This window comes from Vulpes lagopus, chromosome 6 (genome assembly GCF_018345385.1).
Source record: "Vulpes lagopus strain Blue_001 chromosome 6, ASM1834538v1, whole genome shotgun sequence".
Classification (NCBI taxonomy): domain Eukaryota; kingdom Metazoa; phylum Chordata; class Mammalia; order Carnivora; family Canidae; genus Vulpes; species Vulpes lagopus.
Window position 1 is genome coordinate 98,185,551 of NC_054829.1, and position 17,308 is coordinate 98,202,858.

The following is a 17,308-nucleotide window of genomic DNA, read 5'->3' on the forward strand; positions in this document are numbered from 1 at the left end:
GTGTTACTATGAATATTATTTCAAAACCACCTGTCTTAATTACTATAGCTTTAGAGTAAGTTTTGAATTTGGCTTGTGTAAATCCTCCAACTTTGTTCTCCCTTGACAAAACTGTTTTGGCTATTCTAGGTCTTTTTCATTTCCATAAATTATTTTGGATCAGCTTACCAATTTCTAATGATTTGCTATGATTCTGTGATTCTGATAGGGATTGAATTTAATATATTAATCAATTATTTATCAACTTGGGGAGAACTGCCATCTTAAAATATTGAGTCTTTCAATCCATGAATATGTAGCATCTCTCCATTTATTTAGATATTTAATGCTCACAAAAATATTTTGTAGTTCAGTATGCAAATCTTGTACTTCCACTGTTAATATATTCCTAAATATTTTATTCTTTCTAAAGGTTTTATAAAAGTCACTATTTCCCTAATTTTACTTTTGGATTGTCATTGTTAACACAAAAATATGATTTATTTTTATTTATTTTATAGCTTGTGATAGGAAATACTCTCTTCTAGTTTTTTATTGTGGATTTTTTCCACATAATGCTGTAGTCTGCTAAGAAAAACTTCTGTTTCTTCCTTTCCAATTTGCAGTAATGGATCTATCTATTCATCTACCTACCTATGTACCTATCATCATCTTATTGTACTACATAGAACCTTTGGTTGTAATTTTGAATAGAAGTGGTGAGAATGGCCATCTTTGCTGTGTTCAAGATCTTAAGAGTGAAGCATGAAATATTTAACTATTAAGTATGGTGTTTGGCATACATTTTTCATAAATGTCCTTTTCAGTTTGAGCAAGTCCCATTTTATTTCTAGTTTATTGAAATCTCTAAATAAAAATGAGGGTTAAATTTTGTCAAATGTTCTTTCTGCATCTACTGATTCTACTAATAGAGTGCATTGCTGTCCTGGATTTTCTTGTATTAGAGCAGTCATACATTCCTGGAAAACTTCACTTATTTATGTTTTCTATCCCTTTTTATATGTTACCAGAGTTAGTTTGGTAAGGATAGTTGCCTGATTAATCATAAAGGGTATTGGTCTGTAGTTTTCTTTACTTGCTTTTTCTTTTCTTTCTTTTCTAGCTTTGGTGCCAGGATAATGCTGGCCTCAAATAATGACTTGTGTAATATTCCTTCCTCCTCTTCCTGAAAGGGTTTGAGAAGAATTGGTATCATTTCTTTTGAAAATATGTAGAATTCAGAATTGAAGCCATTTTCCTTGAAATTTTCTTTATGGGACCATATAAGACTTTCAATGCAATATCTTTAATTGTTTTTTTATTTGTTCAGACTACCTATCTTCATGAGTCAGTTTTAACAATTTGTTTCTTTCTAAGAATTTTCCCCACTTCATAAAGTTTTCTAATTTGTTGTCAAGCTCATTTTTTTGTGTCAGGTAATATCATAGATTACTGTTGGCCTTGAATCACTTTTTCTTGGCATCCACCCATTTGTGGCTATGGAGGGATAAAATTCCATGGTACAAAACCAAGTTGCCAGATGGTTGTCCCATTTGGTAGAGATTAGAGAAGACAGGTGTGGCACCGTTCTTTGGTAGTCATGGGCTGGAAAACATTCTGAGTTTAATGCAATCCACCACACAAGTTTAACATTTCAGCATAAATTTTTATACTTACTCTTGTGTTGGGGACTTTGTAATGTTAAGATAGCACTTAAAAGCGGAATCTTTGTCACTGTTGCATTTGTGCCAGTGAAATCAGTCTTCATGACATCACTGGTTGTGGTTCCTAATTATGTAAAAACAATAAGCAGCCATCAGGGGTGTAATTAATAAAAAGAAGTCTTATTAGTATTAATATTAACATCCAGTTACAACTTGAATATTAGTTACTGAAAATCTTCTGATCAAGTTTTAGAAAGCCGACATTCTAGCATTTACCTTTTGGTGTCTGGTTAATCACATTAAGAAAACAGAGGCATAGTAGACTCTTCTACATTTCTGCTATAGTTTATCTCATTTGACCAGAACAGTAATCTTATTAAATAAATAATAATTGTGATCATAATTTTATGTATAAGACTCAGAAAAGTTAATTTCCTTATTGTCACATAACTTGTAGTAAGAGAGAAGCAGGATCTGGATCCAGCCTTTCTGATGCAAAAGTTAACTACTCAGCTACCCTAGAAAGGGGATGTGGTAAGGAAGTGGTAGTACTTGAAGATGGTACCAAGGTTCCCATGCTGTCTGGGAAAGAATCTTCAGGTAGATAGAATAGATAGCAGGAGAGGGATAATAGGAATTCCATAGGATAAACTTTTAATTACATTTAGTTCATTTTTTTGGAGGGGGAAGGAAAATTAACAACAAAGAAAAGAACTTGAAGTAACTAATTGAGAGAGAAATCTTTGAGAAAATGAAGAAATATCTTATTGGCATAGATATTGATGTTCACGATAGCATGGAAGTACAAAAGATCACCCAAAAGGCAGAAACTCAACACTTGAGGATGAAGGGACATGTGGGGATAGAGATTTGGCTTCTTATAGTAACTCCAAAAACATATTCTTGGAAAACCCTGGAACAGGATTTCCTCTTTAGAAATTTTTGGTGAAGAATTCTTCTGCTGAGTTAAAATAGAAAACCATGAAAAAGCAATCCTGGTGGCCTAAAGAAACTCCTAGCATAAGGCAGACTCAACAGTCTTGGACATGGAAAAGAGGATATATAGTTAAGAAAGATGTGGGAAGCTGGAAGATTAGAAAAATACAGAGAGCAGAATAGTGGAATAGCTGTGGATACAATGTCAAAGAGTTTGAGAATTATCTATTATTGATGTGGATTATACTTCATAGAAGAGGGTAGAATGAGAATGAGACCCCACACTCAACTCGGGACAAGTCGTTAATTATACAGTGTCCTGTAGGCAATGGAAGGAATCTTGCATGCTTTAAAGGTAACCAAAGTATTTTTAAATATACCTACTGGACCTAAAAAAATAAATAGAAGGAAAGATGTGGAGACAAATTCTGCAACAGCCATAAATTTTGAAATTTTACTAGTACACTGAAATGTTTCAAATCCTAGACTCAAGAGACAAGAAAGTGGGTGACCTACATTTATTAAGAGATGAAAATCATAGTCTCGTATTAACATCTTGTTTGAAAAATTTTCCCAATTGCACTCTTGGTTTGTACTTCGTAGATTCTGGACATCTGCCAGGAAGTGATTGACATCTCAGAAAGAAATGAAACCAATCTTAAATCTGTTGTTTAAATTTATATTGTTTGCTCTCCTTCAGTTTTTCTGTCTGACCATTTTCCCCCAGATAACACTATGTATCTGCTTTGGTCTACAGGTGCAAATTGTACTGTAAGCCTAAGTAATATATGTATTGGAATATGACAAACATTATTTTGCTTGAGAAATATTAATTTAAATTGTGACATCAAATAATATTGACTCCACTTTTAGGATTTGTGAAATTCATGCCCTTTTAAATCTTAGAACTTTGGTATAGGTAGAGTGAATGAAAGATAAAATATAGGAATTTTAAAACCATATTTGACTTGGAATAAGAAAAGCTTCACACAAGATGCTTGAAAAGTCACATCAATACCAGGGTATAAGAGCAAAGAAAATACCTTCCCTGAAGCCATACCCTGAAGTGAAAACCATTGGCTAGAACAGAGTAGAATGAATGTGAGGGATAGGGGCGGTTTTATAATTGCCTTGAAATTATTGATGTGAAATTCAATTTGTATATTTCAAAATGATTAAATTTTTTAAATAAAGTTTTGGGAGGAGGCAATAAATATATTATCTATATTAGGAATTTAAGATATGTTTGTAACAAATTGGCAATTGACTTGAAAAAGAGGGTTTGTGGAGTTAAAATTCTGCAAGGCATGGGATTAAGCAGCTTTATTCCTTTGGAACTATATAGTTTGAATTACAGTATTGTTTTATCTAATGCACATAGCAAAAGCTGCTTGTGTGGTCCCTTTGCCTTCAGAAATAGAATATGGGATAAGTGACTTTTTGACAAAGTTACCATTTACTAAAACATATGCTAAGAATACTAATACTGTGGTATGTTAATTTGGTTTTATGTTTAAGAAAAGACATTTTGTAGTCAAATTAACTGGAACTACACAGATTGTAAAAAGGCCAAATGGATGTCTTTGTGATAGGATTACTAAAATTAAAAGAAATGTTATTATGCATTGTGACACCCCAAGAGGATAGTCTTTTCTAAAGCAATTGCCCAAGGACCTTCATTTCCAGGGATCATTTTATGGACTACTTACTGCTCCATAGAAATTCCGTATCCATGGTAACATAGGTAGTCTAGGATATACTTAATTAAAGTAATGTCCTGATTCATTTAAGTGACTTCTGGGGGTAATATTAAAGAGTCACTCATGGAAAGATTGGGAGGAGCCTAAATACTTACACCAGTGGTCCTATGGAGATGCATCAAAGCAGCTGCAAAGGCCAGAAATACGCCTCTTAAGATTTTTTTTCAGATTTTCTGATCTTAGCATTCAAATGCTAAGCCCAAGAAAAAAAATATATAAAGGGGTGTAGGCCAAACACCTGAACAAGGAGAGCTCAGGACTGCAGCTCCTCCAGTACTTCACTCAGATAATGGAACCAGGCTACAATGGAGTTCCAAAGAATCTGAAGAAAAAATTGTGATGGTGGAGGTCAGTGTGGGTAAAGTAGGACTAGAGCTCTCAGTGAGAGACAAGAAGAGGAAGGAGTTTTATTTCTGTGTGAATTCTGTATTTCCTTTTCCTTATTATTTAGATGGGTTAAGGTATGTATGAAGAGCCCCTTGAAATTGTGAATTTACCAATATCCTCCCTCTTGCTAGACCACCTAGAACCTAGGTATAAACCCAGGGAAAGTGAGAAAGAGTATTTAGGTGTCTTCAAGATCTATCCATTTTCTAACTCAGTTTATAAAGCAAGATCATATGGGAATTTGGGACTGATACCAGGCCAGATACAAAGTGTTACCTATATTGACAGTGGCTCTTTGCTTATATACCCAAGAAATCAAGTGGTTTACAGTAGTTTGGTGACCTCAGAAGGATCTAGTAATTTATGATTCTTTTTAAGCCTTTGTTCTTCCTTAGAGACTTCATTAATAAGTAAATATTGACTTTCCACTTCTAAAAAAATCTAGTTTAATAGTGTTTCTTGGAGCCAAACCAAATATTAATAGGGTTGTCTCCTTCATTCTCAGATCTACTCACCCTATTTATCTACATGTTCTTACACATCAGTGAATAATTGACAACAGTGCTTATGGGGACATTTGAGCTGCCCCTTTGAAAACTGTGGTTCGTAACAATTATAAATAGGTTACTCTCATGTCAGATGGTGGGTAGTTGTTTTGTTTGTTTTCTGGTTGTAGAATGCACATTACTTCTTAAAGTTTATTGTGAATGGCATTTAAATAACATAAAAATACCTTATTTCAGTAATTTTAAACCGTACTACTGAAGCCCTAAGGGCTCAGTGTAGAAGCCTCACAGACCACCGTTAGCAGTAAGAGAGAGAAGCAGTAGAAGTTGACCCTGCCTACATATACATACCACCACCACATTGCTTCAAACAAGTAGTTCAAATGCAATTTGTTTGATATATTGGCATTTTGACTTCCTTATAAAATTTTATATGGAAATGTATCTGTCAATTAAAACATTTAGATAATAATTGTTTTACTTAACAATGAGGATCCTAAAATGGTAACCTTGCCTATCTACTCTAAAAGTAAGATGAAGAATGTCAGAGTAGGTGGAAATCAGAAGATCTACTGTTATTGTGAAATTCAGGTGTTAATAATGAACGGACACTATACACAGGAACATGGCCTTTCATCTAGATATATTTAATCTTTTTAGTTTTTAAATTTTTTGTTTATTTTTTTTAATTTTTATTTATTTGAGAGAGGGAGAGTGAGCGTGCACATGCTCAAGAGAGAAAGACAGAGAGAGAGAGGGGAGAGAGAGAGAGAGAGAAAGGGAGCACCAGCAGAAGGAAAGGGAGAAGCAGGCTCCCCGCTGAGCAGGGTGTCTGATGAAGGGTTCCATCCCAGAATCCTGGAATCATGACTTGAGCCCAAGGCAAACACTTAACCAAATGAGCCACCCAGGGGCCCCCATATTTATTCTTTTTAAAACACAATTCTGACAAACTTCTCAGAGAAATTAATAAAATAAAAAGTTGGTTCTTTAAGAAGATTGACAAAACTGACAAACTCTTAGACTGACAAAGAAAAAAGAGAGAGGACTCAAATTGCTATATCATGAATGAAAGTGAACATCTTTCTAACATCCTTACAGAAATAAGAAGGGTTATAAGGCAATACAATGAATGACCTAAGATTTTACTTAGATTAGATTATATAATCTAAGTGAAATGGGAAAATGCCCAGGAAATCACCAGTCACGACCAAAATTGAGTCAAGAAGAAATAGAAAAATCTGAATATACCTGTAATGAACAAAGAGATTGGCTTAGTAACAACAACAACAACAAAAATTCACAAAGGAAAACCCAAGACCAGATGGCTTCACTAGTAAAATCTACCACATATTTAAAGAATAATTACCATGAATTCTTCACAAACTCTTCCAAAAATTGGCAGAGGAAGGAACACATCCTAATTCATCCCAGGAGGCTAGTATTACCGGATACCAAAATGAGGCAACAATATCACAAACCTGTATCCCTTGTGAATATAGACACAAAAATTCTTAACAAAATAATATAGTTCAAATCCAGTAACATATAAAGAGCATCATACACCATAACAAAGTGTGATTTATCTCAGAAAATCAAGGTTGGTTCAGCATATAGAAATCCATATTAATAAATTAAGGGATAAAAATCACACAACAATCTTTATGCTGAGAAAAAGCATATGGCAAAATCTAATACCTTTGAATGATAAAGCACTCAACAAGCTAGTAATAGAAGAGGACTTCCTCAACCTGATAAAAGGCATATATGAAAACATCATGCTTAACACAATAGCAGCATACTTAATGGTGAGAGACTGAAAGCATTGCCCTATAATTAAGAACAAAACAAGGCTGTTTCCTCTTAACCTTTCTTTTTTTAAAGATTTTACTTCTTTATTCATGAGAGACACAGAGAGAGGCAGAGACATAGGCAGAGGGAGACACAGGCTCTATGCAGGGAGCCTGATGTGAGATTCAATCCCAGGACTCCAGAAACATGCCCTGACCTGAAGGCAGACGCTCAACCAGTGAGACACCTAGGCATCCTCCTCTTAACATTTCTATTCAATGTTGTACTGGAGGTTCTAGCCAGAGCAAATTGGTAAAAAATTTTTTAAAAAGCATCTAAAAATTTAAAAATAAAAAACATCTAGATTGAAAAGGTAAAACTATTTTTACTTTGCAGATATTTGCAGATAATTCTTGTATACAGAAAATCCAAAGGAACACACATGCACAGATTAGAACAAATAAATAGATTCAACAAGGTGGCAAGATACAACAGCAATAAATGAAAATAAATTCCATTTCTATAGTACTAATGAACAATCTGAAAACAAAATTAAGAAAATTATTCCATTTACAATAGCATAGAAATGAATGAAATGTTAGGAATAAATTGGACAGAATAAATGCAAGTCTTCTACATTGAAAACTACAAATGTTAAAAAAAAGAAGTTAAAGAAGACCTAAAATAACAGAAAGTTGTCCTGAATTCATGGATTGGAAGACTTAAGATCATTAAGATGGCAATACTTCCCAACTTGATCTGCAAGTACAACCACAATCCCAACTGCCATTTTGAGAAATTGACAAGTTGATCCTAAATTTCATATGAAAACTCAAGTGAACCAAAATGGTGAAAACAATCTTGAAAGAGAAGAAATAATATTTAATACTTAATACAAATGATAATCCAGAGTGTATGATTTTGGCATAAAAAATAGATATAGAGATAAATGGAATAGATTTGAATCTAGGAAAAAAAAAAGCCTCATACGTTTATGACCAGCTGATTTTCATGAAGGGTTCCAAGACAATTCAAATAGGGAAAGAATAGTTCTTTCAACAAAAGGTGTTAGGACAACTGGTTAATTATATACAAAAAATGAAACTGGACATCTAAGTCACACCATATACTAAAATTAAAGACTTAAATAGAAAATCTAAAACCATAAAATTCTTAGAAAAGATAATTGGCATAAATCTTTGTGACGTTGAGTTGAGCAATGGTCTCTTAGATTTGATCCCACTGACTGAAGGAAACCTGAATACATCACCCTGAAATATGTCTCTTTGACATGAAAATGATTTTGAATGGATGCCAAGTAAGATGTAGCCAATGCAGCAAAAGTTTTTCTGCTTAAGGGCAGGATATAAATTCTCCTTTTACTGGAGACAGACTCTTATCAGCCCAGAGAAGGCACTAGAGGAATCTGCAAACAAATCTTACTCCATTAGTTTCATTCCAGACTTTTATCTTCCATTAGTTAGCCACCTTTGGAAGCCTAAACTACTTTCTTTTGTCTAGTCATTTCTCTACAAATTTACTGTTTATTTTGTTCAAGATGCTTTATATAAGCCAAAATTTTAAACCATTGCTTCGAGTTACTCTTTGTTTCAATTTCTCATGTTTTGTGCACTGTCAATGTTAATAAACTTTTTTATCTTGTTAAGTGTCCCAGCTGAAAACCTAAAATGGGTCAAGTTTTACCTTCTCTACATGACAGAAAAAATATAGATAACTTTTCCTTCTTCAAAACTAGAGATTACAGTGCTTCAAAAGATACTATCAAGAAAATGGAAAGACAACCTACAGAGTGGGAGAAAATATTTCCAAATTATCCATCCAATAAGGCTCTAGTCTCCAAAGTATATTTAAAAAATGCTTACAACTCAACAATAAGACAACCCAATTTTTTAAAAAAAATGGGCTAGAATTAAATAAACAGTTTTCTAAAGAAGATATACAAATGGTCAACAAGTACATGAAAAATATTTGACATCATTAGTCATTAGGGAAATGTAAATCAAAACCACAGTGAGATACCTCTTCATACCCACTTGAATGGCTATGATGAAAAAGATAGACAGCAACAAGTATGGATTAGAAAATGGACAATTAGTGTCCGCCTACAGTTCTGGTGGGACTTTAATATAGTGCAGTTGCTTGGGAAATCAGTTAATCAAAAAGTTAAACATAGGGTTACCATGTGACCCAACAATTCCATTTTAAAATACATACCACAAGATAAATGAAAAGATGTAGCCACAGAAAAACTTATATAACAATGTTGATAGCAGCATTATTTATAACAGCCAAAAGTAGAAACCACTGAAATGTCCATCAACTAATAAATAGAAGTGGTATATCCATACCATGAAAAACTTTTCACTCATAAAGAAGAATGAACTACAGATAAATGCTATAGCATGGATGAACCTGAGAACATTCTGATGTAAAGAAGGCACAAAAGATCATGTACAATATGATTACACTTATGTGATTTTTTTTATGTGAAATTTCTAAAATAGGAAAGGGACAGAAGGTAGGTTAGTGGTCCCTGGCAGTGGGGGAAGGAAGAAATGGGAAGTGATTGGTAATAGATACAGGACTTCTTTTTGGGGTGATGAAAATGTTCCAGAATTAGGTAGTGGTGATGGTTGTACAATCTTGTGAATATACTGAAAATCACTGAACTGTACATTTCAAAAGAGTGACTATGATGGTACATGAATGATATATATGAAAGAAAAAATGATTACAAATGATCATTACTCACCTTCACTTTTAACTGTTGTCAGTAATGAAGGATGTGTTGGCCCCAAAGATGCATTTAAGGATTTCTTACTGATTATTCCTAGTTTGATAAGATAGATGAAATTATTATTAATCACAATTTCTTCTCACCTATCAAGGAATACATAAAAGTTAGTCAAACCTGAAGCTGAACTAGCATCCTTCTACAGAGGTACTGCATCAGCTTTTGCCTATCTTAATTTTTTTTTCATTTTGTGTCTCCTTTGTCTGAAGTAAGGAATGTAAGTACTGAATGCTTGGGTGACCCAATGACAACCCTCCCACCCATTCATACACACACATATGCACACACATTTTTTCTATGATAGGCCCTAAAAGCAAATTTTCACTGCAGATTGTTACTTGGGTATCTTTAAACATGCAAATATATATATATATATATATATATATATATATATATATAGTAAAAACAAATGATTTAAAATGATCTATGATATACATTTCATTTTGTTGATTTAATTATGACACTGGACTCCCAAATTAAGAAAATTATAAAGGAGCTTGCAAACTGTTTAATTAATTAATTTGGTCATGTATGAAACATTCACTGAGTTCCTGCTCTGTGCAAGACCCTTTTCTAGACTCTTGTGGGCAGTATCCAGCTCTTAGTCATCTTTTTAATCTAAGTGTATCAAGGATAGTTCTTGGCATATGGTAGGTATGTAGTAAATGTTGTTTCAGATAAGGTGGCATTCATACAAGACATGGGATCCAAGAAAAGGACAAAGGTTTGCTTTACATAGTGAATATGACTTACCTGTTTTTGATAGCCACAATAGTCAACATCCTCTTTTTAAAACAATTTAGGATATCCTCTTATGATTAGGCATAGGTCCTATTTTTATTGTGATATATATATGTGTATTTATATACACACACACATATATATATATGTCTAATACTGGTTCATAAAGGTATGCATGCTGTATTTGGAGGATAAACAATTTGGCTCTGCACAGTTTAACACTTTAAAATCCATCCGGGATAGAGTTTTCAAGGGTAAGCTGTCTGGAGCTATATATCAGAAAATACTAAGGAATCACAAAGAATATAAGACATTTGGAGGATCTCTGAGGACAAATGCCTCCAAGCAGGTGGTGGAGATTTTATCTTCTGTTCCTCTGTCCCCACTGTTTATTAGAGAACATAGGTTATTATAGAAATAGAAAGAGACTTTAATATAACAGGTAGATTCTGGGAATTATAATGTGGAGAGTGCTGAAGCACTTAAGACTTTCTAAGTCTTCTGCATCCAAGATGTGGTTATATTTTAAAAGAAGAAACCAACAAGGGAAGTGTTATTCCTAGAAGCTAGGTAGGTTTGAGATTTTGTATTGCCTGCTCATAGGGATGCCATCGGTTTTTTTTTTTCCTTCTTTTTTTTTTTTTTTTTCCTGAGAGAGAGAGAGAGCACACTCAAGCTGTGGAAAAGGCAGACGGAGATGCGAGAGAGAATCCCAAGCAGACTCCTTGCTCAGTGCAGAGCCCAATGTAGGTTTGATTTCATGACCCTGAGATCATTACTTGAATCCAAATCAAGAGTTAGATGCTTAACTGACTGAACCACTCAGGTGCCCCCAGAATGCCATCTTAAAGTGAAGATGTCCCTTCCAGCCAGATGTAGTGAATTTGTTTTCACTTCAGCACTTCTATTGGCATTCTTGGTACCAATAGCAGGTTGAATTGAATTTTTACAATCACCTTGTTTCATATGCTTCACTGGGATATGTCTCATATATCTCTTGAAAACTCAAGAGTAAGGATGATTATAGGAAATAATTGGGACACATGTAACAATAATCATGAATATAAATAGAAGAAGTATCAAGTTACCCAGTTCTTGAGTTTCTGAAGCCCTTGACCCTTTTCTTTTATACTTATCCTGACATCATGTTTGATAGAGGGAAATTATGTAACAAATTTGATCTTTGGTCCCAGAATTCAGTCCAAATCTATTCAATTTCAATTTCAGCCTTGGTCTTTGGAAAGCTGAATTGCTAAATGGCTATCCATTTCTGGTCTTCCTGAGCTTGTGTGTGAACAGTGATCTTGTGATCATGCTCATGATCATTGTATCTAACCAATGTAAATATTTCTATAGCAGAAACAGAACACAATTGATATTAGATTTATTATTAATATATGAATAGTCACCTTCAAATATGGATAAGCATTCTATATACATGGCTCATAATAAAATTCTAATGTGCTAGATATGTTGAAATTCTGAAGTATAAATGCATCCTTATTATTGCAAAAGTAAAATGTTGCACTAACGAGGGTTGTGATTTCTGTTAATTTTTTGTGCAAAACACTGGTTAAGTACTTATTAAGCCTAGTTAATAAAAGAGATAGATTGAATTTAGCATCAATAATAAAAGAATAACATATATAGTTAAGGATATTATATAATTTTGAGTCAACATATGTTTATAAAAATCACTAAAATATAATTATACTCTGTGAAATTTTTAGTAAACTACCATTCATAACATCTTCCAAAATAACCTTTTAGGACTGTTTAATTCCATTTAGGACATCAGAGTTTTGCGAAGATGTCTAATTTGCAAACACATTTTATATCTTGTGAGTCTAAACTAAAAGCAAAATGCCAACTTTATCATTTCAAAATTCCATGAAAAAAGAAGAACCAAAAAATCTTCTACAAAGATATTTCAGGTAAGTCATTTCCAATTCAAACTCCACAAGGAATATAAAGACAACAAAGAAAGGAAGAAATACATGGAGAAAAATGTGGTACGTAAACTTATTTTCCCACCAATATAAGAAAGCTTATAAGACTGCCTTTTAAAAGTCATTTCTTTACAGTTTCATCTTAATTTCTAGAGAAGAAGTGATCTGTAAACATCACCATAGCTGGCACCCTATGTAGAAGAGATGGCCAAAAATACCTGGCTTCTCTACTGACCTTAGTTGAAACAACATCTATTTAGTATCAGAAATGTGAAATATTTTTGCTAACAAATTAAGACAGCTAATTAAAAAATGTTTGACTATTAAATGCTTGAGAAAACCAATCTGACTATTAAATGCTTGAAAAATCAAGCTGAATAATTATATTTTAAGAATGAAATTTCAGGTTTATTTTTGTATCTTAGAAGTTCATTTTATGATGTCTGCCAGATGTTGATGTTAATTCTGGCCACTTGGCCTTTGAACAAAACAGGCAGTGCAATTGATACATATCTAGAAAGGAATAGAGTTCCATCTCTCTAGCTGGGTAAACCTCTGAAAGCAAACCTTACTCGAAGCAAAGCTCCATCAGTCATCTCTAATACTGTGGCTACGTCGCTGCAAGAAGAGTTTCCATCTCAGTGGCACATTTTCCACTTTTCTGATGATGGAATTTCTGTCATTGTCAAGAGAAAGAAAATTTATGTGCTTTAGATGGACATAAACACTATTAAATCAAGTATCTTTAGACCTTTAAACAAGAAAACTTGATTGGAAAGCTTTAAAATAAAAATAAGTTTCTCCATGTTTTTTTTTTTTTTTTGGTAAATATTTTATTGTGTCTAAAATGACTATGGTATCCAGGGCACCTGGGTAGTTCAGTCAGTTAAGCCTCCAATCTTGATTTTGGCTCAAGTCATGATCTCAGGGTCATGAGATTGAGCCCTGCATAGAGCTCAGTAGGGAGTCTGCTTGAGTTTCTTTCTCTCCCTCTCCTTCTGCCTCTCCCACTACCCACTTCTCAAATAAATAAATGAATCTTAAAAAAAAAAAAAAAAAACAATACTTGGCAACTAAAAAAATGGAGAAAGAAGAAAAAAGGAAAAGGAAGATAGGAAGGGAAGCAGAGAGGGATTAAGGAAGGGAGAGAGGGGGAAAAAAGAAAAATGAAGCAAATATGATAAAATCTTGATAATTATTGATTCTCAGAGATGGGGATACAGGATTAATTATAGTACTCTTTATCATGGGTACATCTGAACATTTTATAATAAAAAGTAATAAAAATAAAAGCTTCATTGGCCTATTACAATTTGTACAATTGAATGTGAATAATTTAAAAATTCATCTGGGAGAACTTTTGAAGAACAGACTGGAGTTTAGTTTTTGTTAACCGAATAATATAAAGCAGTGAAAGTGCCAAAAAAAAAAAAGAAATTTAAAGGAAAATATTTATGTGTGTGGGTGTGGGCGTGAATGTGTCCATCTGATTTCAAGTGTTTTCCCAAGCAACTTGTTTCAGATAAGGGGCTTCAGTGACCCACTACAGCAGCCACCAGTGGTAAAGTTGTTAGGATAGTCTCCTCAGTTTATATGAGCAGGTATAGAGTTTCTCTTCCAAGCTGGGAAGGAGGGATTCATTCATTCCCAGTGTTACAAATGAGAGTTCTGCCTGAATTCCTTCACTGAACCCTCCACCTGTCCCTTTCTTGGTCACTTAACTCAGTGGTAAGGATCTGTGTTATTTGGATATTGTTATGCCTCACAGGTCACTGTGGTCGGGCTAGCAATCATCTCACTGAGAAAGCCTAGGTTCCAAGGATTAATGTAAAAATTGCAAAACTTCAACTCTTTGAGTCAGCACTCAATGTCAGCACCCATCTTCTCTTTATTGGTACTTTTGGGGTGATGTTATTGATTACAAAAATAACATACTTTTACCAAATTAGTGCAGTTTTATGCCAAAAAAAAAAAAGCTGCCAACCTACAGAGAGAGTGGCAGAGAGAAAGAGAGAGAGAGGGAGAGAGAAGCAGCAAATACTTATACTTTGTAAAAGTCTGAGAATGCCTCTGCTAAAACCCTGAAAACGTAGGGTTGAAATAATTTTTAAAAATAAAATAAAGGGCAGTCTCCCCTTGGCTGTCCTGCCTGCTGTTCCTTTGCAATATATTTAATAAACTTCTATTTCTTTAAAAAATAAATTTTAAAAATTAAAACTACAATATGCAGGAGTTGGCTGGATTCACCATGGGTCCTGTTTTTTTTGACTGTGTCATTTGGAGTTTCCCTTGGTTGACAATATAGGTCATACGACATTCTGGGAACAAAATCCCCTGTGCTGCCCTCTTCATACAATGCTTTATCCTGGTTTGGTAGAGAAATTCTAGAACTGGTTTGGTTTCATCTTAGAATTGCACATTTCAGAAATAATTGACTATATTCATCAGACACTTTCTTTGAAGATCATCACCCCATTTAAGTCCAGTGAACTAGCTCATTGGTTCTCTACGTGTTCTTGAACTTGGTCTTAGAATGAAAATTAATGAGGAGTAAGTGGAGAGGCAAAGAAGACAGCAGAAGGAATTTCAGTTATCTCCTCATTAGGGAATATGATTTTTTATGTCCTCTTATGACCTTAGTATTCTAAGCAGAGTTTCTGCCCATAAGGGATAAACAAGTAATTCTATTTTTCTCTCTCCATTGATTATAGAACCTGAATGATATGCCTCATTTTATGTGTGCTGCCAGATGGACAATGCAATATGCATTGGATTGATAACCTCTTGGGGTTTTAATTAAATGACCCCAGTGGCTCATTTTACTTTTCATGGATGCTTAGAATACCTAGAACCATAAAACATGGTATAGTTGTCACTTAGTCCAGGAACAATAATGATGATATTGCTACTAAACTGTACAAATTAAATCTATTCTTGGCCCAATATAACTAACAAGATCAGTCAGTTATTAAATACCGTTTCACCTTGTTAACTGTGCTGCTTAAGTGGACAACTGGAATATTTAGAAACATATTCTTATGACTCAGGAAATGGTAATTTTTTTTATTCTCTAAAAATAAACTTTGTGTATGTAACATTCACAATAGGATTATTCTCAAACAGGAAATGATCCAAAGGGATATCATCAAAGAAGCCCACTGTGATCTCAGGGTTCTGTATTCAACCCAAAATAACACATAAGTTTCAAAATAGTGAAATAGCACAGGCCTTCATACTACCAATAGATATAAGATCTCAAATTATTTCTCAGTGATTAAATTATATAGATGCTACTATATCATCTGTTAAAGTTAGAGTAAATTTCACTAAGAGTTAATCCTACCTTTAGAAGACGTTCCACCTGTCAATTCTGTAACAGGATTTGACTTTGTAGTTGGTGTTGTTTGTGCTGTAAATGTTTGTGCCGTAGAAAATGTTGTTGTTGATAATACAGGAGTGGCTGTACTGTTAACATCTGCAAAAAGGAAATTGTGTTAAAGTAGTTGCATTAAAGTTTACATTTATTTTGCCAAATAATGGACTAATACATTTAAGCAAAGTAAACAGTAAGTAGGGCATGGATTTGAAATTAATTCTCTAATTGTAAAGAATTCAGTTTTCAGTTCAGTATTCATTCACTAACTCCATGTGCTTCTCACCAATGGCATGAATTTCCAACATAGCTGGCAGGAGTAGTCTGTAGTTCTGAAACACAATGATATCTGACAAAACTAGTGAGGAATAAATGTATAAATTTGAAATGTAACCATATTTTTAAGCCAACTTAACTAACATTGTCAGATGAAATAGTTAAATGGATGTTCTCTGGGCAATGGATGTTTTACTAAATATTTTCATAGCACATTGAACTTATTAAGTAGTAAAATGTCAGTATTAATTCATCTTTTCCTGATATAAAACATTTCCCTCCACTTTCTCTCTATATATCTATTTCAAATGAAGATTAAATTTTATTTTTTTAAGAAAGATAATAAATTTTAAAGAAATTCAACATTTTAACATGCCTAATTTTTTGGCAGTGGAGCCACCATAAATCTGCATTTTCAAGTGATTTAGTTCTCTAAATTGTAACACTCAAAGGCACAGAAATGAAGTTGATACATTACATATATGTTCATTTTTAATAATTCTTTTTTGTCAATAGAAAGTCAATATTTAATAATTTTTAAAACTCCCATTAAAATACTATCATTGTTTTCAAAGTGAAGTGTCCCCAGTGATTTATGGAAATATTTATTTTACATAATATTACTGAATTTATTCACATTTATAGAATCCATTTAATCCTGCATTTGTTGATTTTGTCTCTATACACTTACTGTTGTGATGAAGGTCAGAAAATAACAAACAAATGTGTACAAAGGACTTGGATAAAGTATTCACGTCCATGAAAGGCATTGTTTCCATGTTGTTACTTCTGTATAGAATATATACTATAGCACCTTAGTTAAGAGGATGGACATTGAGTGACAAAGACTTATGTTTTGAACCCAGTCAAACTGAATATGTTGTTAGTATTAAATTAATTCTCTAATTGTAATGAATTCAGTTTTCAGCTCAGTATTCATTCACTAACTCCTTGTGCTTCTCACCAATGGCATTAGTATGACTTTTCAAACTTAAATTTTATCCAAAATTTTCCTCTTTGGATCTGGGAAAGCTAATAATCTTGCACATCAGTGAAAAGCAGTATTTCAGATGTCATGAGTTAGAGTGTACTTCTTGTTTCATTTTATAGACTTGAGGTGCTTGGAAGTGT

At 33.5% G+C, this 17,308-nt stretch overlaps 1 protein-coding gene across 2 annotated transcripts in view; it reads right to left on the reverse strand.

Moving 5' to 3' along the window:
• The window catches only part of EMCN (endomucin), a 133,331-nt gene that overhangs the window by 81,181 nt on the left and 34,842 nt on the right, over positions 1-17,308 (reverse strand). For both annotated transcript variants that reach the window (XM_041758467.1, XM_041758466.1), the window contains exons 2-4: positions 15,872-16,003; positions 9,797-9,874; positions 1,657-1,767 (exon numbers count right to left, since the gene is read on the reverse strand). In XM_041758467.1, the coding sequence (XP_041614401.1) occupies positions 1,657-1,767; positions 9,797-9,874; positions 15,872-16,003 (321 nt within the window). The remainder of the gene's footprint in view (positions 1-1,656; positions 1,768-9,796; positions 9,875-15,871; positions 16,004-17,308) is intronic.